Genomic DNA, 26,789 nt, shown 5'->3' with positions numbered 1-26,789 from the left:
ATTATTATTTCGTTTCATTCATTCATTAAACACTAAATTGATTTATTTCGGGTGTCAAACTAATAGAGAGAGTCAGCGCGTGCCAAACCTTCGTTATTTTATAAAAGCTGAAAGTTTCTCTGGTTCGTCTGGAAAGGGGCTGCCACAATACTAAGTATCTGGCAATGCATGACGTGATTTCTAATACAAACTAAACTTTGGCATGCAGATAGAGCTAATAAGACGGTGGCATCCGCTAAGAAAGGATTTTTGAAAATTCAACCTCAACGGGGGTAAAATAGGGATCTGAAATTTTATGTAGTCCACGCGTACGAAGTTGCGAGAATAAGCTAGTTTTACATTAAAGTCAATGGAACTCGTAAATACACCTCTTTTGTGGGCGCATTAAAAATATAGCTTTTGTACGAGACCGGGTTACGTGTACCTACTGTTGTGTGCCACTCAAATTTTCAAAGCATTAAATTCTTTCTTAAAGACTACCTATTTGACCTACTTCAGATCCTTAGTTCGTGACCTTGTCACTTTTAGATCCTAAGTGTGCCATGGAGTCGTTACCCAAGGACGTAATAGATAAATGTACATGTACACGACTTTAAAAGGGCTCCAGGTCGCCAAAGACGCAAATGGTTGGACGATATAAGGACAAGAAGCACGGACAGGGCTCAGTTACCCAAAGCTAAAAGAGGCGGCTTTAGATAAAAAAGTTTTTGTATGGCGACCGCCAAAATTACGTTTCGAAGAAGGTATGTGATTATGATAATGATATACACGACTACTTTTTAATTACCAAGGGTGAATTTCACTTTAGTTGCCAATGCTTGGAATCAATCATAATTTGTCTTTTTTGTGGTTCTTTTTATAATGTAATAAATACTTCATTAAAGTCATTTAAATCTGTCTAAGATCCGTTATTAGAGATATCTACCCTCATCTGTTATTTAATCGTGATAAAGAATCAATGCTAGACTAGCTTACGTCCGCGACTTCGTCCGCATGGACTACACAAACTTCGAACCCCTATTTCACCCCCTTAGGGGTTGAATTTTCAAAAAAACCCTTTCTTAGCGGATGCCTACGTGATAATAGCTATCTGCATGCCAAAGTTCAGCCCGATCCGTCCAGAAGTTTGAGCTGTGCGTTGATAGAACAGTCAGTCAGTCAGTCACCTTTATATACCGTATAGATTGACACATCGCGAATAGGTTGCCTAGCCAAATCACATGTCAATGATGTTAAACAGTAAAAAAAATATTTCGATCATTAAATTTTTTTCTATCCGGATTTTTTTTTTAAATTTACGGATTTTTCGAATCTTTTAGCTGAAGTCCCTACGCGTCTACTATACTCTACTGAGCTTAATACTGAGAACACAGTTCTACGACTGGTCGATTTATACAAACCTGGTAATTTTTTTCAGAAGAACATCTTCAGTGACTAATCAAGGCTACAGAAAACAATTAATGGTTGCAGCTACTTACTGTTGTGAACGTTGTGAACGAGTGAGAAAAAGAAAGAAAAGTTGGTAAACTTACATTGGCAAGTTTCATTTCGAACATCAGTGAGTCTTTGAGCTCAACTTCGGCTCGGGCACGGTCTGCTCCCAGGAGGGTGGCGATGTCGATCATGTACTCGTAGTAGGCGACCACCAACTTGTCGCTGAGACCACGGTTCAAGTACTCCCGGCTCAAACCCAGAGACGCCTGATCGAGCTGTGGAATAACATTTATGTTTTAAAGCCTGAAAAAATTGTCAGTCAGTGTAAACTACTGACAGAACTGGACACTTAAAACTATGAATTTACAATGGTTTTTTTTTTTTGGATTTTCAAATTAGTATCAAAGTAGTATCAAAAATTGAAATTTCATAATTTATAAATTAAAACCATTAACATTAGTTTAGTTTTTGTATCTATCGGCACTCTAAGCACTATTAACATTAGCATGTATGTGACGCGACCTTGAAGTTTTAAGTGTGCAACGTGCCTAAAGAAATTTTACATTTCAATAAGTCGATGGGTATGGTATCAGGTAAAAAATTCTGGATGATATTGAGGGATATATCTGCGCATTATAGTTTGAATAAGTATATTATTATAAATTAAAAGCTTATGCCAAAAAAAATTGTACTTATACTATTCTAAACATCTATGAAAATTCGCAATGCAAGTTACAACTTGAGTTCGCTTTTGCTGTTTTCCTCACGTCATATAATATTATGCTGCAAAAGTTCGAACTAAGTTTTATGCTAAGATTTAGCTCTAAAGTTTAAGATTTACTGAGCTAAAACTTATTTAAGTTAGCCGCAAAGTGTCACGCGAAGACAGTTACAGCATGACGTTCATGTTAAAAATAAATAAAAATCATGTCTTTAAAAAAAAAAATTTGTTTAATAATGAATTCTAGCTCCATAAACTACCACTGTACAAAAAATCAGTTCGTTTTATTACTACAGTTCAAGACCCTATTAAGTTTCTTCCTTAGTTATGTTAAAGCCTTTAAGATGCCCATATTATTGGTTTTCCTGTACGTGGGAGGGTCAGTTATACTTGTAAATAAATACTTAATTCGCCTTTGAGGACAACGGTAAAGAAGATTTATAGGTAAGTAAATAAATTCCTTTCGTATATATATATTGTGAAGGTAATAAAGCGAGAGCCAGTTTACATTTGTTATTAATAACAGTATTTTTCTGGATTCGTATCTTTCTACGGTTCATCAGCATGTCAACATCAACTTTGTCTAACTTGGAAGAGATTTAACAGAGAGAAGTATACACAAGAAACGAAAGAGAAGTACGCTACAGGTCGAGATGGCAATCGAGTTGGGGACGCCTCGAACACACGCACAGCCCCCGCGCTAACCCGGTGACTTCTAAACACTATGAAATAAGTGTTCCGTCTATACGGACGGAACCAATATAAACCGGATAAATATTCTTGATTAATAACCAGTTACGAGGAATAAATCTTATTTCGTAACTGATTACGAAACATTGGTCACCAACGTGGATGGAACCGGAAATAAGGACGCAGGGGTTTTGAATAGTCGCGCGAGCCGCGGCGCGCCCGTTGCTTTGATCGCAACCCATGGAAGTCTACCTTTACAGCGTTTGAAACTTATGTAGGTAATAATTACTATTCTTACATCAATGATTCGTTTGGTAGAGTTCTTCACGTCAACGCTGATGGAGAAATCGATGAAGTAATCCACGGAGTAACCAGCCGAGCGGAACTTGTACACAGACTCATCCCATGAGAACGTGCGTTCGTCCCAGGTGTTGCCTTTTAGCACCGGCCATCCTCCCAAGCGCTCGATCATGTCAAGGAGAGGCTGGACACCGCGAGCTTCTATGGCAGCTATAAAAAATGTATAAATTAATAAAAAGGTAAGGCAGAAAGGGCCAAGAGGCGCAAATATGAGAATATAGAAAATAGTTTCATATTTGTGCCTTTTGGGGTGGAGACCATGGGTTCGTGGGGCGAGGATGCTAGATCCTTTTTTAAGGAGCTTTCATCCCGTCTCGCGGAATCCACGGGGGACCGGAGAGCTGGCAGTTACCTCGGTCAGCATATTAGTCTGGCCATTCAACGAGGTAACGCTGCCAGCGTTCTGGGCACCCTGCCTCGTTGCGGTGGTTTAGATGATATTTTCGATTTGTAATTTTTATGTTCTAGAATAAGTTTGGTATTTTTGTTTTTTGTATCTTCCTATTAAATAAAAAGTAATTATTTTGACCAAAAAAGGACCTTTCAGTTTATAACCATCCACTTTGTAAGGTTCCATATCTCCAGAGAAAAAAGAAACCCTATATAGGATCACTTCGTTTTCTATCTGTAAAGATCCGTCAAGGGAATCAAAACCTAAAGGGTATCGCGTTGACCTAGAATCATGAAATTCGGCAGGTAGGAATGTCTTATAAAACAAGTAAAGGGAATAATCTGGTAACCACAATTTGAGGTCACCGGATGTGGTTTTCATGACTCTTTGGTACTTTTATACCTATAAGATACTAATAAGGGGGCTCAGGACGGTGGCTTCTTCATACAAACGTAGGAGTGTAATTACGTACGTACGGGTACGCTCAAAACTAAGTATTATATCGATTAATCTCGTCATTATCTAGGTTTATTGATATATGAAACATTGAAAAAAATATTGATTTTAAAGTTACGAGGCTCAAAAGATTCCTATTTTAGCACTAAATTTATGACAACTTTGTGCGTAAATAAATAAGATTAGGGGTATGAATATTCTAAAGAAATTTAACATTAGACATAGTTTATTTATTCATTAGTTTTGAAATAATTATACTTTGCAAACATAAACTTTGTCTGGTGGGAGGCTTCGACCGTGACTAGTTACCATCCTACCGGCAAAGCCGTGCCGCCAAGCGATTGAGCGTTCCGGTACGATGCCGTGTAGAAACCAAAGGGGTATGGGTTTAATAAAAACTGCCATACCCCTTCCAGGTTAGCCCGCTATCATCTTAGACTGCATCATCACTTACCACCAGGTGAGATTGCAGTCAAGGGCTAACTTGTATCTGAATAAAAAAATTAAAAAAAAAACTTAGTAGTTTTTTCTCAAAAATATTTTTCGTAAACCCTTGATTTCTGTGAAAATCATCGTGCCTCTCACCTTTCTCATACAATGTCAAGTGAAAAGCAAACAGGTTCGGTCGGGGGTACTGCGTCACCTTAAGTACTTATTCTGTGTTTTATATATGGAGGCTCAAGGTCCGGGGGTGACATTACGCGCTTCTGGCATACTAAAAATTCCGCCTTTTCAGATCTCCCCACTAGCTGTTGCGCTAAGGCTGTGTTTCCGTACCGTCCAGTTTAATAAAACGATCTCGTCGGTCTGAAGTGCGTACTATATGCTACCAAATTCATTAAAATTTAAATAAAAGATGATGCCCATGACTTTGTCTGCGTGCATTTAAATTTTTCAAAATCCTGTGGAAAGTGTTGTATTTTCCCAGATTAAAAATAAGCCTATCCCACTTCACTCTTCAGGTCTATATCCGTGCAAAAAAATCACATTAATCCGTTGCTCCAATGTGGCGTGAATGAAGGACAAAATAACACACAAAACACACTTTCGCATTTACAATTTGGCTAGTGGTAGCAATTACCTAGCTATACCTAATGCCCGGAATGCGTTGCAATGAGACTTGCGTGCCAGTGTATTTTACATTGATGGTACTATGCCAGAAACCATCTCGCAAGTCCCAACAACAACTGTAGACAGTAAAAAACAGGTAGACATTAATTTTGATAATATAAGTAGGTATCATAAGATAATCATTTGTATACAAATTGGGTTAAAAATTGATTTGTTATAAAGTTAAGCTATTTCGCCACCCTTAGATTTCATCTCAAAATTACACAAGCTTAGCAATAAAGACTAGAGACTAGTCTATTTTTTGTATTTAATTATAAAAACTGCTGGTCACTCTATTGTTAAGCTACCAAATAAATAAATACGTGGTTGGCAAATTGGGATTTTTTACTAGACAGTGATTATATAAAAGAGTAAAAACACTTTAGAAAGATAGGAAACCTTTGGTTTTGGATGATTTGTTTTACGGTAATTATAGTGTTAGTTGAGTTATAGTAAGAAAGACAGTAGGCAATTTGAAGAGGTGTTTGATAAATCTCATCTTAACTAATCACTGCCCTACTTCTGAGCACAGGTCTACTCTCAGAATGAGGAGAGTTTAGGTTATAATTCATTGCTAATGGGGATACTTCACACATCTTTACGAACATTATGGAGATCTCGCAGGTCTCATGTCATTTACCTTCACCGTAAAAGCAATGAATACAAAGTACTTAAAAGTCAGAAGTGCGTGCCCGGGGTCAAACCTTGGTCACCCCAAAAAGGAGGCCGACGTCTCCACTCTTATTTTCAATATCTTTTTTATGTACGTTTGTACCTACTACTTTTTAATAAAAATATAGGTACCTACTTATTCTTTTCAATACCTATTCATAAGTCACAACTCGTGAATAATATACAGTATGTCCAGTAGAATTAATTAACTTCATCATGATCAACCCATCACCGGCTCACTACAGAGTGCGGGTCTCCTCTCAGAGTGAGAAGGTTTTTGGCCATAGTCTACCACGCTGGCCATGTGCGGATTAGTATTAGACTTCACACACCTTTGAGAACATTATGGAGAACTCTCAGGCATGCAGGTTTCCTCACGATGTTTTCCTTCACCGTTAAAGCAAGTGATATTTTAATAACTTAAAAACGCACATAACTCCGAAAAGTTAGAGATGCGTGCCCGGGATCGAACCCCCGACCTCCGATTAGAAGGCGGACGTCCTAACCACTAGGCTATCACAAGCTTATAATTTATTATTAATAAACTTACACTCTGGTATCAGAACTCTCTTACAAACGTGCAACTTTTATTCAGCATCTGTTTTGATAAGCTCCTAGGTGCAATGTTGAGCGCTGTGGTCACAGAGTAAGGCGTCGTCCTAGCACAACGCGATTACGCGATCATCGCGCGGCTTGCGTCCAATAGAACGAGAATACACGATCATCACGCGAATGCCAATTAGGACACCTATTCGAGATCAGTATGTTTGATAGCGCGTTCGTACGAGTAAAATTCGCGCGAACTTGCGATGATCGCCTTATCGCGTTGTATTAGGACAGTGCCTCTTTATACTGTACTTGTACTGTACTGTGGTCTTTTAAGTGGGACTTGGGAGGTTTCCGCTTCGATTTCCGATAAGAGCAGTACAAGAATTCTTTGTTTTCTAAATTGTCTCTGGTCTACTTTGCAATACCATGCCGCCAAGCAATTTAGCGTTCCGTATACCGAAACATATGAATGGTATAAATTTAGTAAAACTGCCACGTTAGTCCGCTTTCATCTTAGGCTGCATCATAACTTAGCACCGTGAAATGGCAATGAAGGGCGTAATGTACTCGAATTAAAAACCCTCCTCGAAATATCCTACAGGCTCTCAGGCTACTAGTTATTTAGTTTTATGTCATAATATATTGTGCAAGCAACGGAAGCAACGTCACTGCTTCACTTTCACTCGCCTGTGCGATTTACTGTGTACTATTTATTTTACTTACCTACCTACTGGCATTATTAAATAGTTCACCATGGCAGGGCTAACGCTTGTAACTTCTATTTTATACAAATGGCTATACTTATTACTTAACTATAACTTAGGTACATATTTTATGTTATAGTACAAAGCCAAAAACTAATCAATTCAAGCCAAATGCCCAGGGCGCTAAGTCCAAAGTCAAAACTTCGGCTTTTACCTGACGAGTTTTAGACCAATCTAGAAGTGCCTAGATTTCTAGTCCTAGTTTGGACTAGATAACCTGAAAACTTGTTAGGCAGGTGCGTTCTGTGCAATCTCGAGGATTACTTAGAGAATAGGTCAACTGCGACAGGTCGAGATGGCAAGCGGGGTTATGAGGCGGAGAACGCCTCGCACACCCGCACGTCTGCATCCGCGGTATCCCGCACCAAGTTAGCGCGGGGACTGTGAAGGTGTGCGGAGCGTACCCATCCTAATTGCCGTCTGGACTTGTCGCGTGCTATGGTAGAACAATAAAATACCACGACTTTACGACCATAATAATCGACCATAACTAAACGTGAGCTAGCATTTGTAGGTACCTACTTTGTATTTAACTATGAGTGAACACATTTTTTATAGCATAATAAAATATATGAATGATCATGTTTTTGATTGTAAATATACAGATTGCAATATTTAACTATAAAACGTGACAGTGGTCGACCTCAAGTCTATTGTTGATAAATTTAATTGTTAATAAATAAGATTTCCTAATATGTTACATTCGTTTGTAATTAAAATCAAAATAAATTATAGGTACCTAAGAATATTATTATTAACTAAAAATTCCTCAGTGCTTGAAGACCAAAGTCTTCAAATAATGCGTGCTGCCAGTGATGTTCCGAAATATGGTTTAATGGAATAACAAAATTTAAGTCTATTTGTCGAAATGTGACGGTAAAATTGTTTAAGATGTCTAAAGAAATTAAGCCGACTGAGAGCTTTCATCGAAAATGCTGTCTTATTCTTTTCAGATATAACAAAATAACCAAACTGCCACAATATTACTTAGTATCTACATTGCGACCGTGCGAAGCCGGGCGGGTCGCCAGTTAACATGGAAAGAAAATAACCATGAACAATCTTAAAATAAGCCGCACGATTTGGCCTTCCAATTTGATCAAGCATGAAATCAATGATGAGCATACGCACAGCTTAATTATGAAGCTGGTTAACGCTGTTAGCTAATGTACCAATCGAACATGATTGCGAACAGAGAGATGTTATTACTAGAGGCGGTAATGTTCTGAAAACCGGGCACAATCTTCGCCAAACAACAGTTTACGAAAAGTGAAACTTGTAACTAAACGTCAAGGCCTTATCTTCATTGGTAGGCGTTAAATGTAGATAGGCGAGATAGGCTATGAAATGACTGTATTAGTATCTTTGATTTCACGTGGGACCCCAATCTAATATTTGTCCTAAGAAATTAAAAAAGGGCCATACACCTTCCATGTTAGCTTGCGTCCATCTTAGACTGCATCATCACCTACCACCATATAAAATCGCAGTCAAGGCTAACTTGTAATCAATTAAAAAAACTGATGTCTACATCTCTACAGCTCATCTGTAAGTACAGCTCAATGCCGGTGAATAACAAGGGATAAGTTGATTTGCGTACTGAATTTGCATCTGAACTATAACATCTCGAGCATACAATTTATCATTTGTATCGGTGAGAAATCTAACTTGGCGTGTACTAAATTCTGCTTGTTATGATTTCGGTATACTAATCTATTAGGAACTGGTGGCAGATTTTTATTTTACCCTTTAATGCCAATCCAGTGGAAGAAGTGAGTTTGAGTTGAGCATTTTTCACTGCAATAGGTCATAATTAATAAATAAAGACGAACGTTCAAAATAGTTTAGATTTTAGTATATAAATTTTACGAAACAAATCCTAAACATAGGTACAATGTACACAAACCCACATAATAGCTAAATTTTGGAAATGAGTAAGCAATTTCAGGAACAAAACGATGTAATTATTTATACTTCTGATCAAAATACTTTTGTTCTTAAATCCGGACGTTTTTTGTCCACATTAGTACATATCTGACTCTGACCGAATGACACTCATTTCCAAGCAACCCAGACTAAAACTATTTCAGTAGTTAGTTATTGAGTTGAAAGTTCGGAATTTCGTTCACTACTTAAATACAATTTTGAAATCATTTCTAAGCAAAACAGCCTAAAACTATAATTATTGAGTTGAAAGTTTGTAATTTTGATCCTAAATACAATTATTTTGAACTCATTTCTAAGCAAAACGGCCTAAAACTATGCTAAACTTGACGCCAAAGTTCGTGATTTTGATCAAAACGGTATTATTACAATAAAGTTTTAACAGGTTTCATTTACTTTTATTACATACAATTAAGTACACGATTTTGTTCGTTAGCTTCTCAATTTAGGTTTGCAGGTATACTATTATTTGAATAAATAAATAAAATATTTTTTGGAGAAAAACTCGAGACGGGTCTTTATTCGGCGACCAGAACAACTTTATTTGAGCTGCCATTCTTTTATCGAGATGTTTTAAAGTACACAGTAGCTAGTTCCATTGATTAAGAGCTCCATTTTTTTGTACCACAATCAATTTTCAAAACTGCAAATAATTCTACCTTTACATTTTTTTAATCTTTACCACCTCGGTTGCTGTGACTACAAGCTTCAAAACTCTGTTAGATACTTATCATTCTCATCGACGCAACTCAAGCAACGCAAACGAGATTGCAACTAGCTCCCTGGTTATATTACTCGTATAATATCGGAAACCGAAGTTTAGTTTGCAACAAACAACAGGCACCAAGTTTGACTTACCAGAAGTTTTGTCTATTATGTGACACTCACTGCAGCTATCAGCGCCAAAATGGCAATAATCAAGTTGTCGATTGCATATCTATCGTGCTAGGTAATCCGTCTATCCATACTAATATAATAAGTTGTAAAAGTGTGTCTGTCTGCAAGCTTTTCACGGCCCATCCGTTAAACCGATTTTGATAAAATTTGGTACAGAGATAGCTTGCATCCCGGGGCTACTTTTAAGCTACTTTTTATCCCGGAAAATCAAAGAGCTCCCACGGGATTTTTAAAAACCTAAATCCACGCGGATGAAGTCACAGGCATCATCTATGCGTAAAACGGATTGAATCACAGCTTTTGCTTTGCTTCCTGAGTGAAGAGCTCGAGCTATAAAGTATGACGATTGTTCAACGTGTGGAATCTAGAACCTATCGAATTTCAGCCTAACACCTCAAGGCCTTGCTTTTAAGGTTTCATTGCCTCTTTAAAGTCATCCCATTATTTCTGAAGATCATGAACTGTTATTTTTATTGGCATCTATTAGTAGCAATTCTTGTGAACATGTAGAATTTACCAGAATTTGATTCCCTCATCTGGTAGGTGAACGGTTGATGACATCTCGATCTCTTGCCCTCCGTGTTGGTAATACTGAGCTTTCATTTTATTCAAATAAAAATAGTAAAACATAGGTAGATCCTTAACTAAGTACTTACTTCTATTCATGCAGGCCTGGTACAGCGTTTTCGCAAGCACGAAGGGTCGAGGCTCATTTTCTGTAACAGGTTCGTCCAGGAGAGACCGGATTTGCTCTTGTAGTTGATCAGTGATGATGGAGAAGGTGTTCACAGAGGTCTTGTCATCAGGAATCCTGGTGCTCTTCACGAAGGAACCGCAGGCAAAGTCGTAGAAATCATCACAAGGGTCGACTTTGTCGTCCATGTTGAGTAGCAACTTTGACGCTGTAAAACAGCAATGAGTTAACACTGGGTAGGTAAACAATAAAAAATTCCTTAAAACACATTAATATTGTTAGTAATCACTTTTCACGTCTGTTTTATTCTTTGACTAACTCGAACCTAGGAACCAACTTTTACCCAAATTTTATAGTCTAATACCAACTACTTTTTTTTCAAAAAATTAAAAAGGATAGTTTATAATAAGTAGTGGATGTGCCCTTATTAATTAGTGTGACATAATTAATAATATAAGTACATTTAATTTGTACGCAACAGGTTGAGATGGCAATCGGGGTAAGAGGCGGGAGGACGCCCCGCACACCCGCAAGTCACCCGCGCTCACCCGCAGAAGGTTAGCGCGGGGGCTGTGCGGATGTGGTTTGCCATCTCAACCTGTCGCGCACTATAGTGTAATTTTTACAACCTTCAACTTGAATATTAGGTTGCATACACACGTGATTCGAATTGTTATTAAAATAATAATCCGCAATGTTTTTCTTCAAGTCTAATTCTAATCGAAGATCTCGAAGAAGTCTCTTGAATCTCTTGAATCAGCTAATAATAATATTATGATAATTGGTAAAATCTAGTCGTTAAGTATTGCACGGTGAGGACGTGTGATAAACGCCGTGAATTACCATTGTCAGAGTTTATCATAATAGCTCATTGTTTTCATGAGAAAATCGAACTTCTACTTTACAGGGAGAATATTACGGCAAATATTTTTTAGATGTTATACCTACGTATGTTTTCTGATAAAACCAGTTGTGAAATATTAAATTACATTAATAGCGTTTACACTAATGAATTTACTAGATTCAGGGAAAATTGGCGAACGAATTGATTTACAAGTATTTGTGCTGAGAAAACTTTACTTCACTTATATTTTGTAGACTATGTTCTTCTAACATTTTAGACGCATCCATTCGCTTTGCGACAATTTGTCTTGATTTTAATGTGGATTTACGTTAATACGGATGTAAGTGCTAATCATTGTAGAGTAAGAGTAGACCCTGGAGAAAACGGCTCCCAATTTTGCGGATTATCATTATTTACTAGATAATCCCGTAGGAACTCTGATATTTCCGGATAAAAAGCCAATGTCCTTTTTCGAGATGCTAACTATCCAAAAAAAACCTTAAAATTGGTTAAACGAATGGGCCGTGAAAACATAACAGACCGACAATTTAAAAATGGAACAATAAAATACGATTTATTTATTGTTTATTTTAATCACGTAGATATTTATTTAATCTTTTGTATTGAAATAAATAAATTATAAAAAAAAATGAATACAATTGTTTTTACGTAAAACAAAATATATTACTTTTACTTGTTCGAAAATTAAATTTAACTTAGTATCCATCCATCCATACATGACGAACATAGCATGCATAATTACTCACAAATTCATTCACTAGTACCTAGCCATTAATTCGCAGAGACGTGCGTGTGTGCCGATACAGTAGCGATGCGCATGCAACACAAGCACAATGTATCTACGAGTACTTGTCTTATACATGCAGTGCATGCACCGGAATCGTCACGCAAAATAATTAACAATAGCGTTTTCATTACGCCTGTAATATATTAAGTATTCAATAAGATGTAAATTCACTACTGTATCGGTGTCAAAGTAATTATATGCATATTAAAATACATTATTATTATTAAGTGCAAGTACGTTTTGGCAGTCCAAAAATATTAATGAAGGGATGTTGGCACCAATTTTCAATTTAATTTAAAACTGATAATAATATTTTCGCCGAATTTCCACTACTATTCGCTTAACAATGTTTAATAATAAACAGAATCAATTATTTTACATTGATAGGTTAGACGAATATGTAGGTACAAATACACAAAACCCGATTATGTGTCGTATTATACAGGTACCATGTTAAGATACTTTATTTCTAACATGGTCTTGTGTATTGTTGAAACGTGGTAGAAGCATCCAGTGAATTTGGTCTGCCAAAATGCACATACAAATCTTGTCACAAAAGTTGAAAATCTTTTCTTTAATTTCTAGTTTCTGTTATTATACTTGCTCAACTTCACACAGACATAAACGTGTAGAAACAAAAAATATTTTTCTACTTCATAGTGGTTTTGGAATTTGGTTTTTTAAACATTTATTTTAAGCTTTTTAGTGTAAGTACCTAGTCATTGCTTGGTACCTAAAATATAAATTCACTAACAAAACTTTTCAAATCCACACGGCTTAGGAGTTCAGTACCTTGTAGCATCAGGATTGAAGAGTTAGGGCTTGAAATTCTATAACAAAATGTCTATGCTTGGCATTTACAATATTATTTCACCAGGAATAGTCCCGAATCTCTATGGCTTAGGAGTGCTGTACCCTGCACCATTAGGTTTGAAGAGTTCGGACTTGGACTGTAATAATGATGACGTTGCTTGATACCTTAAATATCAATTCACCATCAGTAATTCCCGAATCCTCACGGCTTAGGAGTTCAGTACATTGCAGCATCAGGATTGAGGAGTTGGGGTCCGAAGTTCAATGATGTAGTCTATGCTTGGTACTTAAAATAATATAGCCTCATGCGCAGTTCATGAATCACTATAGTTTATGAGTGCTGCACCCTACATCATCAGGGTTGCTACAATATTAATTCACTATCCACACCTTCTGAATCTTGATAGGTGGGCAGTAACCCTGCAGCATCAGGATTAAGGAGTTGAAAGATAAACTTCTACTGTTGATTTAAAAAAAATCATTGCAAATCGATCTAGAAACCTCGAAATAATCGGTGTACATACTTTTAAAATAGGCTGAATTGAGAACCACCTCTTTTTGGAAGTCGGTTACAAACAACACCCCGCAAGCTACACAACGCAAAACTGTGCTAACCGCCACATTTTCAACTTTAGTGACACGTACAGTTTGTGTCAAGTAAAAAGAACTCTGAACAACTGATGAAGGGATATGTCTGCGCATAGGTACGATAAGAGGTATAGGTAAGGGTTAACTGTCGAACCAATTGCGCGGCAGGACATAGCCGTCACGCATTTAAACATTATACCACGCCAGACATCGAAAAACCAACCATCTAGTTAGAGTCAGAGTTATTTTTCGTGACAAAAACTTAATTGTACTTATTTTCAATGTGCTTAGTATGAGATTTAACATCTCACCAACGTTTATAGAATTTGAGCGTGGACACACAATAACGTCAAAGTAAAATGAACCAAAAATCTAGATTTACATGATTTACAGTTTAAAAAAAATTGTACCACCGATTTTTATTCTGCAACAATTTCACTTCGTCGCTGGCTGTGGGATGTGACAGAAACTTTAAGCCGTTAAGACTCATTTTAATTTAACGCTGAAATGTTCAACACTTGAATTCTGTCAACTTTGGAAAGATGTAAAATCTAATACTAATCCTACAAGTATCAAAAAGACTTAGTTACCTGTATGTACGCACCCGGCCGCATTGCATACTAAGTCTTCGCCATGGTCACTCTTGGATATAACAGCTGGCGGCAGAGAGACTCTCAGTTCGCTAGTCTGTGGCATGTCTAGAATGCGGGCAGATGGGTGAATGTGGTGGACACAAAACAGTAGGATATGAAAAGCGTCAACGTGTGGCTACATAGGTATAGTCCGCGACAGGTTGAGGTGTATGAGGCGGGGGGACGCCCCGCACACCCGCACGCTACCCGCACTCGGCCGCACTGGGTTAGCGCGGGGACTGTGCGGGTGTGCGGGGCGTTTCCTCCCCGATTGCCATTTTAACCTGTCGCGTACTATTTATACAGGCGCAGAGAAACTAATCATTCACATGCTGATACAAATTAATATTAAGACTTAATATTACTAAGCACTAGACGGGTCATTCCGAACAAAAAAATTGGGGGTCGCCACTCGTTTTTGCTAACAACTTAGGCTGGATTTCATAATCAAGATAGAGGCTTCTTTAGAGGACGATTCAAACGAGATGACTGTGTCATATTCAACCTTTATGCAATGCAATAAGGTTGTGTATAACACATGACGTCTAGTAAATGTCCAGTGATGTCCAGTGTCACACTAATTTTGACAGCTTTATAGAACACTATTTTTGTGCTTTGAAATCTGGAAAACTACTGAACCGATTTTGAAAACTCTTTTTCCAGTAGAAAGCTACATTATTTCTGAGTGACGGCTATATTTTATTTAAAAAAAATAGAGATCCCTACGAAAATTGTAATACTCGTACGAAGCCGGGGTGGGTTGCTTGTGAATTACAAATTTAAAAAGGCATCTATGGTAAAATGTAAGCGTAAGTTAAGGGTTGGGCTGAAACAACGCGTGCCGTAAATGTATAAATATTGTCCGTAAAAAATGACTCCTCTTGCGCCATTTTAATTATATGTGTCAAATGTTATGTCAAAAGTACGGTTCATCTTTAAAATAAGGACTAAAATGGTACTTTGACATGGAATTTGATACAAAAATTTAAAATGGCGCGTAAGGAGTAAAATTTTACGCGTTGTATAACATGGCTCCTAGAAGATATAGGTGTTTAATTTATACTGCAGATCGACCCGTGTTGCTACTATCCCACTTTGGCTAGGCGTTAGTATGACATGACCAAGGACAATAATTATAATCTAAATATATAAAACGCAAAACGGCAAAACTGATTGCCTGGCTGACTGATCTATCAACGCACAGCTCAAACTACTGGACGGAACGAGCTAAAATTTGGCATGCAGAATGCAGATAGCTATTATGATATAGACATACGCTAAGAAATTATTTTGGAAAATTCAACGGCTAAGGGGATAAAACAGGTGTTTGAAATTTGTGTAAGCTAATTATATAAAAAGCTTAAAATAATAGGAAAACACGACGTTGAGCATAATTTTCTTTAAATAATAAATGGTTTTGTATTAAATACAAAGAGGTGATATTTATTACGAGCTGGTTGTTATTGACCTCATTCTACATTTTGAATCTGACCATAAAGCTAACTGATTTTTTTTCCTGTTGTAACAATGAGAGGTCTGATAAAAGTTTTTGACAAATTAGGAAAGCGCAGTAGGTAGGTCGTAGGTAGGTAGGTACTTGATTATTTAATATGAAAGCAAATGTTCGTATATGTATTTGCAAGAATTTTATATTGTGAATTCATGCACCTTCGTTTTGATTGTGGAAAATTGGACGTTTCGTTTCAACTCGAATTGGCGTCAGTGTGGATCGACCGTAAAGGTTGATAAGAGCGAGCACAGTTAAGAGCAAGCAAGTGTTTTAATCATACGTAAGCTATTCTCTATATCTAATTCAAGTACGTAAGTAATTCATCAAGTTTTCAGATTTAAAAAAAAAAAGATTAAATATAAATAAACCGGCCAAGTGCGAGTCAGGCTCGCGCAATGAGGGTTCCGTACTACAGTCGTATTTTTTCGACATTTTGCAGGATAATTCAAAAACTATGATGTATAAAAATAAATAAAAATCTGTTTTAGAATGCAAAGGTGAAGACCTTTCATATATGATACCCCACTTGATATAGTGCGAAACCCCACTTACTAAGAAAATTGAAAATACTAATTATTAGTTCAAGACCACTTTTTTTTTGTGTGCTGTAACCACAAATTCACGGTTTTCAGATTTTTCCCCAAATGTCAGCTATAAGATCTACCTACCTGCCAAATTTCATAATTCTAGGTTAACGGGAAGTACCCTGTAGGTTTCTTGACAGACAGACAGACAGACAGACAGGCAGACAGACAACAAAGTGATCCTATAAGGGTTCCTTTTTCCTTTTGAAGTAGGTACGGAACCCTAAAAATTTATAAGTTTTATACGAAAATTTGAATAATGAAGGAGGTTCAAGTACAGATATTGATATGCACTCGTTGTGTACTATTGATTTCATTAAATCCTAATCCTAGTAATATAATATTAGCCCGCGGATATACCTGTAAATTTTACTAATCATGTAAGCTAGGTACTCACGTAAGTATCTAGCTTACATGATTAACTTGCGACAAATTTACTAATATAAACACTCTTTTAAGTACATTTACCTCAGTAAATTTATTGGCAACTAGCTGATGCCCGCGAACTTCGTACCGCCTAACAGTCGATTCTTTTTCAGGCAATTTTTTAAATTTTTCTCTCCGTAAGAACCATCCTCGTACTTCAAGGAATATTATAAAAAAAGAATTAGCGAAATCGGTTCAGCTGTTCTCGAGATTTGCGATCAGCAACACATTCAGCGATTCATTTTTATATATAGAAAAAGAAGATTAATTACGTAAGCTACTCGCGTGAGTAAAACTTAGATTGGTTATTTGTAACTCCTTCACGTCGCAAGCCATTATGACAAAACAGATTTGACTGAAATTTAGAAGGGAGGTTATAATCTCACTTTTAACTCAGGCTATTTTTTATCCCGGAAAAGACTACTTGCGCAATTTTTTATATAACACATACATAAAGACGCGAGCATTTTGTGGTAGATAATAATAATATGTTATGTAGAGGCATATGTGTAAAGCCGGAGCGATCCTGCCAGTTGCTTTATAAATATAAATATGAGTGTTTTGCTACATAAAATATAAATAAACATGTCTGCGCAAGGCCCTGTATTCAAATTCGTGACATCAAAGGAATACAAAGGAGAGAGAAATGTTTTAGTGAATCACCTAATTAAATATGCATCTGTGTCGGTAACCGATGAAAAATATGTTCGATACATACATATCTACAAAAGAGTTAAGGAACAATAGAATTAGCAGCCGTAAAAAGGCCGTAGTAGCCTAGTGGTTAAGATGTCCGCCTTCTATTCGGGAGTTAGATTCGCGGGTTCTATCTAACTTAATCTGTTCCCTAAAAGAACTAAATTAAAACCCGTAGCAAAGTTTAAAAAACCGGCCAAGTGCGAGTCAGGCTCGCGCAATTAGGGTTCCGTACTACAGTCGTATTTTTCGACATTTTGCAGGATAATTCAAAAACTATGATACATAAAAATAAATAAAAATCTGTTTTATAATGCACAGATGAAGACCTTTCATATGATACCCCACTTGATGTAGTTATCTTACTTAGAAAATTGAACATACTAATTATTAGTTCATAACCACAATTTAATTTTTTTTGTGTGATGTAACCACAAATTCACGGTTTTCAGATTTTTCCCCGAATGTCAGCTATAAGATCTACCTACCTGCCCTTTGATTCTAGGTCAACGGCAAGTACCCTATAGGTTTCTTGACAGACCGACAGACAGACAGACAACAAAGTGATCCTATAAGGGTTCCGTTTTAACTTTTGAGGTACGGAACCCTAAAAAACTGCGAGATAGTAAAGCGTAGTAAAATTGTTTGAATAAAACTGGCCATTGTTCATACTGCATTGGCATAACGTCCGGATGTACTATGCCCATGACATTTCCACCATTAATGCCGGTAAGTTGCAACACAATTTGCTTCCTGTACAAAAACCATCTTTACAGCGCTCGTGTCAAGCGTGAAGTGGCCTTTTGCCACCGTTACGGCAATAGGCTACGATTGATGCATAACTAGGGCTGCCAACCGTACTGTAAAAATATTATTTTTATTTATCAAGCTAAAAATTGTTTACTTAACAATAAAATACTTAATAATTTACATAAGTCCCACCACGGCTCACTGGTCTCTTATACATTCTATTAATATCTATTAGGACTTATCTCTTATAGAGATAAGTGCTTCCCCATCCACTTCCTACCTTTTTCTTTTTACGGTTGCAAACTTTTAGTATGAATAAAAAAGTATAAATCATTATGTTTTCATCATCATAGGTAGAGATATAAATATAACCTGATTAAAAAAATAATGCACGATGCTGTAGGTATGTTAATTTAAAAACTCCAAATAGGCCAAGCTCATACAAATGTATTTTAAAAAGTGAAGACAAATTCTTACATTCGCGTTTGTGTGTGTAACATTGATATTAGCGTGGGGTTTACGCACCTTTTGACAGTCAAGCGTACTTTAAAAATTGGTGGTCCGTTACCACGGTTGACTAAATTGTTAAAAATTAAACCCTGATTTAATTTTAAATAGTACCTACGGCTTTCCAAATTATAGATACTAAATTGAAAAGTTGCACTAAAAGACTAAATTTGTTATATACCTACTGTTTATTTTCCTTCTCCGACTCTGAAATACTTTATTTCTTGTAAAAAAGGTTGCAACCCTGCGTATGACGCAAATATTTTGGTGACTATCTGCTCTGATTTAAATCAATAACGCTCGATATTAGCTCACGTACAATTTCGTAATGCTGGGCACGATTCATGGTGACACAAATAAATTATATACTTATAACAAATAAGTAGGTACCCAACTTATTTTCATTAATCAATCTATTACATAATAAAAATCCCTAACGCAACAAAGCGCGTTGAAAATTAATATTCGCAAATCGCACATAGACTTTCGCTACAATCTATAGTTTGCGACAGGTCGAGATGGCAATCAGGATATGAGGCAGGGGGACGCCCTGCACGCTCGCAAGTCACCCGCGCTATCCCACGCCGGGTAAGCTTGGATGCTGTGCGGGTGTGTTCTTGCCATCTCAACCTGTCGCGGTCTATATATTACTGTATACCTACACCACTACTTTTAAATAGGTACCATAAAACTAAAAACAATCACACCATAAAATTTATCGCAAAAACCATGACAATTTTTAGAGCGGATACAGGATATTACTTAAAATGTGCAATTTGTTTTTTTCTTACCTATATAGGGAAAAGGATAAACCAAATAATAGAACTTAATAATCTAAGAAGTAACTATTTACTGTAGTAAGTATATATAGATATTTCACCTGCTCAGTAATTCCTACAGGCTCTCATGTTTCAATTACACTCTAGAGGTGATAGTCATTAAAATGACAGATGCACAACACGCCCCACTTCCCACGACAGTCAGTTTGCGATCTCGGATAGTTTCTACGTGTTAGTTGGAAAATACCGCTTTTCTACAAGGCTAGCACATTTTGTTTCACATACCTACTTCATAGTTGTATTACAAGTTCTTAGTAACTGCCTCGTTGGTTTAGCTTATGCGACTGCGGATCATAATGAACTGGGTTCGAGTCCTGGGACGAGACGGGTCAATCGCCAAACTAATAATATAAATGCGAAAGTGTAGCTGTCTATCTGCTACATTAATATTATAATGGCCGGTAGGTACTAAAATTAAAAAAAATATTAAAGGAGTTATTTCTTGTTTTGATACAGAACCCTTCCTGTGCTATTCCGACTCGCACTTGACGGATTTTTTAAATTACATATTATTAGTTTTTTGAGCTGCACGTGATGTTTATTATCGCTGAGTTTACTTAGTGCGACTAACGTGCTTAATGGCTTAAACACTTTTTTTTGTTTTTAAAACAATATTAGGCACGCTAATAATTATAACTAATATTCCCCCTTTCCCCTCCAACTAAGCGTAAAGCTTGTGCTAAGACTAGATACGACAATAGTGCAACGGATGGGGTTTGGACCGCCGACCTTTCGGAATTCAGTCCGCTCCTCAAACGTTGAGCTATTCACTTGTGCTTCGGGGTCCATTCAGACATATTGTGTCATATTCAATCTTTATGCTTGAACGAACCTTTATAAGTACAATGATTAAAGTTGAATACGTATAAATTGAAACATCAGGTGAGACGCCTGCTTGTTTGCTCGCCATTTTTATTTTAAAAAATACGATATAAGTCCCGTAAATTGCTATTGCGCTGGAACCATGTCTCATTAACATCAAATGTCGTCATTTTGACGTCAGCCGAATTAAAAACATATCATCAGCTAGTGCTGACGTCACTAAAATAGCAGCCACGCGCATTAGCATTTTTCGGGCTTATACATGTCACCTGTATTGTTCCCTAAAGAAGCCCCTATCTTAACTATGAATTCCAGTGATAAACACAACCTGGTATGAGTGAATGAACGAACTAATGATTTATTTATTCAATAAAATGCAAGTATACAATAGGTTGAAACAATGTCTGATGAGCTTTATACATTTTACTATTGTAACTGGTGTTCACATAAAAATAAGTAAGGATTAAAATATAAGTTAAAGATAGGTCAACTTCTGTTGGATGTTGCAACAATCTGCAATCAGCAGTTCAGTTCATTTCAGAAGGGCTTTGTTCCAAGTTTGCACCAAGTTTATCGGTTTTTACGGAGCAGCGAGCATTTAGGCGAACGATACAAAACAGTGCCGGGTCACTCATTCGGTACTTTGATAAAGTCATTGTTGTATTTTGCAATGGTGTGAAAAAATAAGTAAGACCCATTTTATAAACGGACTACTTAATTAGCTTATACCCGCGACGTCGTCGTCCGCGTGGACTACACAACTTTCAAACCCCTATTCTACCCCCTTACAGCGATCACGCACTCATCCGATCCGAACCAGTGAAAATACGGATATAAAAAATATTATGTATATGTCACAAGCTACCACACAAAACAAAAAGCAACGTATTTTCACGGATTTAGATCGGTTAGGGAGTGGAATTTTCAAAAGTGCTTTCTTAGCGGACATTTACGTCATATAGCTGCATGTCAAAATTCATCCCGATCCGACCACTATAGTTTGAGCATTGATAGATCAGTCAGTCAGTCTAACAGTCAGTTTTTCTTTTAATGTAATATAGCAAAAGCGAAGCGACACGGCGCGATGCATTTATCCAAAAATTTTAGAGATTAAATCTTTAAATAATAGAATAACATTGAATCCGCGCATACACGCCTCTTTTTTATTTTGCTTCACACGCGTGTTCACACGTTCTTCATTGTACATTACATGTTTTAATTCTGTAGCAATATACGTGAGCAAAGATATAACATAATAATATTATGTACTATGTATTCAGATAGTACTCCACATATGATGTGCCATACAAAATGATAGTTCTTTTTGTGACCATTAAAAGCACCCAACTGAGCGTACCTTAGCGTACTTACTAGAATTGACACTGTGACAATGTCTTCGTGTTGACAGATGTCTCATCACTAACATTTAGTTCCAAGTACGCTCACATGGCGATATTATCAGCGCCAAAATGGAGACAGCATGGCGATAGCCGAGTTGCTTCAAAAACACGTAATCAATCGCAGATCCAGCGTACTATGTAAACAGCATTAGTATCAATGACCGTGAGCCTTTATACGCGTGATGTCGTTGGCACCTGCTGGTTTTAAATAAAATAAACCGGCCAAGTGCGAGTCAGGCTCGTGCAATGAGAGTTCCGTACTACAGTCGTATTTTTTCGACATTTTGCAGGATAATTCAAAAACTATGATACATAAAAATAAACAAAAATCTGTTTTAGAATGCACAGGTGAAGACCTTTCATATTATGATACCCCACTTGATATAGTTATCTTACTTAGAAAATTGAAAATACTAATTATTAGTTCATGACCACAATTTTTTTTTTGTGTGGCGTAACCACAAATTCACGGCTTTCAGATTTTTCTCCAAATGTCAGCTATAAGATCTACCTAGCTGCCAAATTTCATGATTCTAGGTCAACGGGAAGTACCCTGTAGGTTTCTTGACAGACCGACAGACAGACATACAACAAAGTGATCCTATAAGGGTTCCGTTTTTCCTTTTGAGGTACGGAACCCTAATATTAAGCCCAAGTCGTTAATCTGTCTCGGTTAATAGCTTTATGTAGTAAAAAAAATCTTAATGAACTGTAAAACTTCAATTTCATTACCGATACGCCAAGTTAAAATGAATACAGTGATTTTCACAGAGTGGATATTTAAAAGCCATTTGTTATTGTGTCAGACATAATATATATTTGCGTACTTTTTTACGATTTGGCGCACATACCTATGTAAATTACGACGAATGAATAAATATGAGAGCTAAATGGATCTTAGCGACCAGCCTTCTGATTCGCTAACAGCTCAGTGTCCAACGATCAATGATAGGCACCGAGCTCATTTGAAATTGTTGGTTCTACATTGCTGCTTCACTGAGTGATATAAAAATTTCTTTCGTAGAATACCTTCAATGGATTAAAAATAAATGTCAAATGGGCCCTGTGGCTAGCATTCATCGTTGAACACTGAGTTCCGGAACACCCCGGGACCTTCAGATTATTCGGAACAAAACGCTAGCCCTCCACGAAAAAACATGCTATACGTGCATGCTTCAAGTATTTTTAAGCAAAAACTTGCACGACGTGACGATGCGTTCTCTCATTCAAATATGCTAGAGTGAACTCTAAAACGATAGGCATGTAGGGATGGACGAGAAGACCAGCGATTACAAGCAAACTTGAGCTCATCAAAAAGTGTTCGCTAATGGTAACGCACGTATTTTCTATTATTTGCTAGTGAAAAAGCAAATGTGAACACGTCTCACATGACGTAGTGTGCTTTAATAGTATTTATTTGTTTTGTAAAAATACAAACACAAATAAAGGTTCAAATTACTTTGAAGAGTTTTGCTTTAAACAAAAATACCTACAAATGCAATCCCGAAGCCGACACTTTTTCTACTAAGTAGATTTTGTATGAGACTGCATATCTTGTAATAGAATGGTTGTAGTTAGCAAGGTAATTGTTGCAGAAAAACAATAAAATGCATCGATAAACGAGCGAATCGTCTGCACAAAAAGTAAACTAATAAAAATCTACAGTCGAATAACAAACGAAAAATCGATAATCGAATGAATATCGACGCATATTACGCATATCGACGCATAGAATATCACATAGAGTTTCAAACTCTATTCGTATGCGCCGTGAGGCACACTTGAAAATCGAAATGTTAAATTGTCAACTCTATAAAATTTTGATTCATTCATTTCAGACCCGCGGGCTATGCGTCCTAATTAGCAATCGAAAAGTTCCGACTGTTCAATTGTTATTCGATTGTTATAGAATTATATATAAATACTAGAAATAAAAATAAACTTGTAATTCCCGCCTCTAGGCTCAGTAAAGTTAGCAATTCATTTGCTCGTAATTCCATACGTTTCTATAATAAGCTTCCAGAAGACATATTGGAGATGTCTCTCAACAAGTTCAAAGTTTTCATAAAACGTAAACTAATTGAAAAATCCTATTACAATGTAAAGGATTATTTAAATGATAAGCAAGCTTGGGAATGAGTTGCTTAACGACTTTGTGATAGTTCTAATAAGTTTCAATAAATTTGTAAAGTGGTGATAATAAAAAGAATACCCGGCTGAGTTTGTTGTGGGCTCTTCTCAGACCTGGGCGCGTTTGGAACCCTCGTAGCTTTAGTTTTAAGTTTGCGTTATAATTATCACCACTATATTATCTTACAAATCTAACACTATACCAGACAATCAATAAGAGTAATTTATTACCTATTTTGAATAAATCATTTGACTTTGACTTTGACTTTGACTAAGGATAGTAGAATAATTCGATTGTTCTTTAATAAATCGTCCATCGCTAAACGCGTCGCGTGACTGAACAGAGGGCAGTGCTACATTGACATAGGATAAGCAGTGTTAAGAGTCGCGGTCACTAAGGGTGAAATCTATAGAGCGCACTCTGACTTAGCTTAGACTTAAGACAGAGTCAAAACGAGACAGAGCTATATCTCTCATATAAATCTGTCTCGTTTTAACTCAATCTTAAGTCTGAGCAAAGTCAAAGAGCGCTCTATAGATCTCAGCCTTAGATCCTAACAAAATCTTCTAAAAAGTAGCCACGTTGAAAGCGCTTTCTGGCATACCAATCATTCCATCTAAGTCGTGCGTATGCTCACCATCGGCGTCGGGGGCGTTACGTAAGAGCGCGACGGCGAGGAAAGCAGCGAGGAAGGCCACGGCCAGCACCGACGCCACACCCACTGCCAGCATCAGCAGCTTCTCCATACGCGTCCTCTGCTCCCAGAAGGATGGCCTACGAATAAAAACATAATATAATCAGTCTTCAGAGTTTATAACATCGTGAGTGGTATAGGCTCTAGGGGCTCTAGCAGCTAGCTCTAGGGCGAAGTCGAAGGGTGACTTGACTCATATTTAGTCGGAGTATGCTCGACTAGTTTCCGGGACCTTAACAATGATACGTCACCATGTAGCCTCGTCATGACTTGTGAAAAAGAAAGTGAATTTAAAGCTTATAAAAATCTTGTCAAATCTATTCTAATTAAAATTTATTTATTTTTAAGTTTGTATATAGGGGGTACTCTCCGTGCTCCTGAACTAATAAGTTTGTATGTAGGGGGTTGTTCTGGAACTAATAAGTTTTATAAAGGGGGTACTCTCCGTGCTCCGGAACTAATGATCCAATTTAGACAATTCTTTCACTGTTAGATAGCTACATTATTTCCTAAAGCTAAGTGAAATATGAATAATGGAGAAAAATGCACAGTTCCTGTAGGTCACACTGACAAAGCTGTGGTCGAAAATATTTTTATAAATTGAAAATCTTAGGTTTGGTAGGTATTCTGTTGTGGTTAGCTATCACTTTCATTCCTAGTTCAAAAGCCACCATATTAGTAGGGCCGTGATCTGTAGCATAGCCGTAGGTATACCTACCATCAAACGATAACAATATTAATCTAGTTTTTGCGTACCTAATAAATGTATGTATTTACACATGTTGTGTACGATACACTTGTAATTCAGTAGTAAACCATATATCATAATATAATTATTATACAGTGTGTTTTGACTGGGGTAGTATGGGAAAATCTAAAACCATAGGAGATATAGTCCCGATTTTTTTATTTCTATACAAAGAAATTACATAAAACTGAGTCGATTGGCATTAAAAAAAATAGTCAATTTCATTGATTTTTATGGACTAGTTACGTTTGACCAAAAAATTTATTATGCCATAATTGTTTTCACAAAAAAGAGCTACAGTTTCTTTGTATCTCCTATGGTTTTGAATTTTCCCTTACCTACTGTCCTGTGTGTGTAAAAAAAACACACTGTATAGTGGATTTTGTAACTTAGGCCGACTATCTATTTTATTTATCTCTGCATTAGATTAAAGAAAAACGCGATCTCTTAATCGCCACACAGTTAATCTCTGCAATTAAGAACCAGGGATTCAAGTGACACATAATGCTTTTGTAGGGAAGTGGAAAATTCTAAGTGGTTATTCTTTGAAGGAGAAAATTGCTACGAAATTTTCAATTTGTTTTGCTAACCCAATTTACTTGGCCGCAATTTTCTTTGGTGTTAACCGAAGGGAGCCCGAGGGATACAGGATCCCTTCTTATAGCTTAAAAGAAACTTATTTCGATGTCTCGCGCAAAGCGGCTTAAAAATTATGAAAATAAATAATAATTTACACGCTTAAATAAAATTGGATGATACAGTACCTACTAGCCTCATCTGGTGACAGAAGGGCTGGCTCATTTTTTGCACAACGGATCTGCCTGGCTGTCCAGCACGGAAATGCAGTCAGTATTCTTGACACCATTCCACGCGGGCATGATTTGTATAGTAATTAGATAATGCTAGTTTTAAGTTTAATCCTACCTACTTATATTATCTTGGATTTCCTACCTGCCTTATTCTCGAATAATGAACGATAATCTTAAAAATTAACAGTTTTATATTTTCTTTGACAGGTTTTAGCATTATTTACATACAGCAAAATATAGTACATTTAAGGGCCTATGAAGCATTAAGATACCAACTGTTATTACTAGATGATGCCCGTGACTTCGTCCGCGTGGATTTAGGATTTGAAAATCCCGTGGGAACTCTTGGATTTTCCGGGATAAGAAGTAGCCTATGTTCTTCCCCGGGATGTAAGCTAAGTCTGTACCAAATTTCAACTAAATCGGTTAAAGTGTTGGGCTGTGAAAAGCGAAAAGCTAGCAGACAGACAGACAGACAGACACACTTTCGCATATATAATATTAGT

At 36.8% G+C, this 26,789-nt stretch overlaps 1 protein-coding gene across 2 annotated transcripts in view; it reads right to left on the bottom strand.

Moving 5' to 3' along the window:
- Positions 1-26,789, bottom strand: part of Nep2 (Neprilysin 2) — a 73,754-nt gene that overhangs the window by 9,406 nt on the left and 37,559 nt on the right. The window contains exons 3-7 of one of the 2 annotated variants that reach the window (XM_034983318.2): positions 24,670-24,806; positions 14,326-14,433; positions 10,645-10,890; positions 3,144-3,355; positions 1,533-1,709 (exon numbers count right to left, since the gene is read on the bottom strand). In XM_034983318.2, coding sequence (XP_034839209.1) covers positions 1,533-1,709; positions 3,144-3,355; positions 10,645-10,890; positions 14,326-14,433; positions 24,670-24,806 — 880 coding nt within the window. The remainder of the gene's footprint in view (positions 1-1,532; positions 1,710-3,143; positions 3,356-10,644; positions 10,891-14,325; positions 14,434-24,669; positions 24,807-26,789) is intronic. The other variant, XM_069509139.1, reaches the window with a different exon arrangement.

Source organism: Maniola hyperantus, chromosome Z (genome assembly GCF_902806685.2).
Source record: "Maniola hyperantus chromosome Z, iAphHyp1.2, whole genome shotgun sequence".
Classification (NCBI taxonomy): domain Eukaryota; kingdom Metazoa; phylum Arthropoda; class Insecta; order Lepidoptera; family Nymphalidae; genus Maniola; species Maniola hyperantus.
The sequence above is the reverse complement of the archived record's forward strand: the minus strand, read 5'-3'. Positions and strand labels throughout refer to the sequence as shown.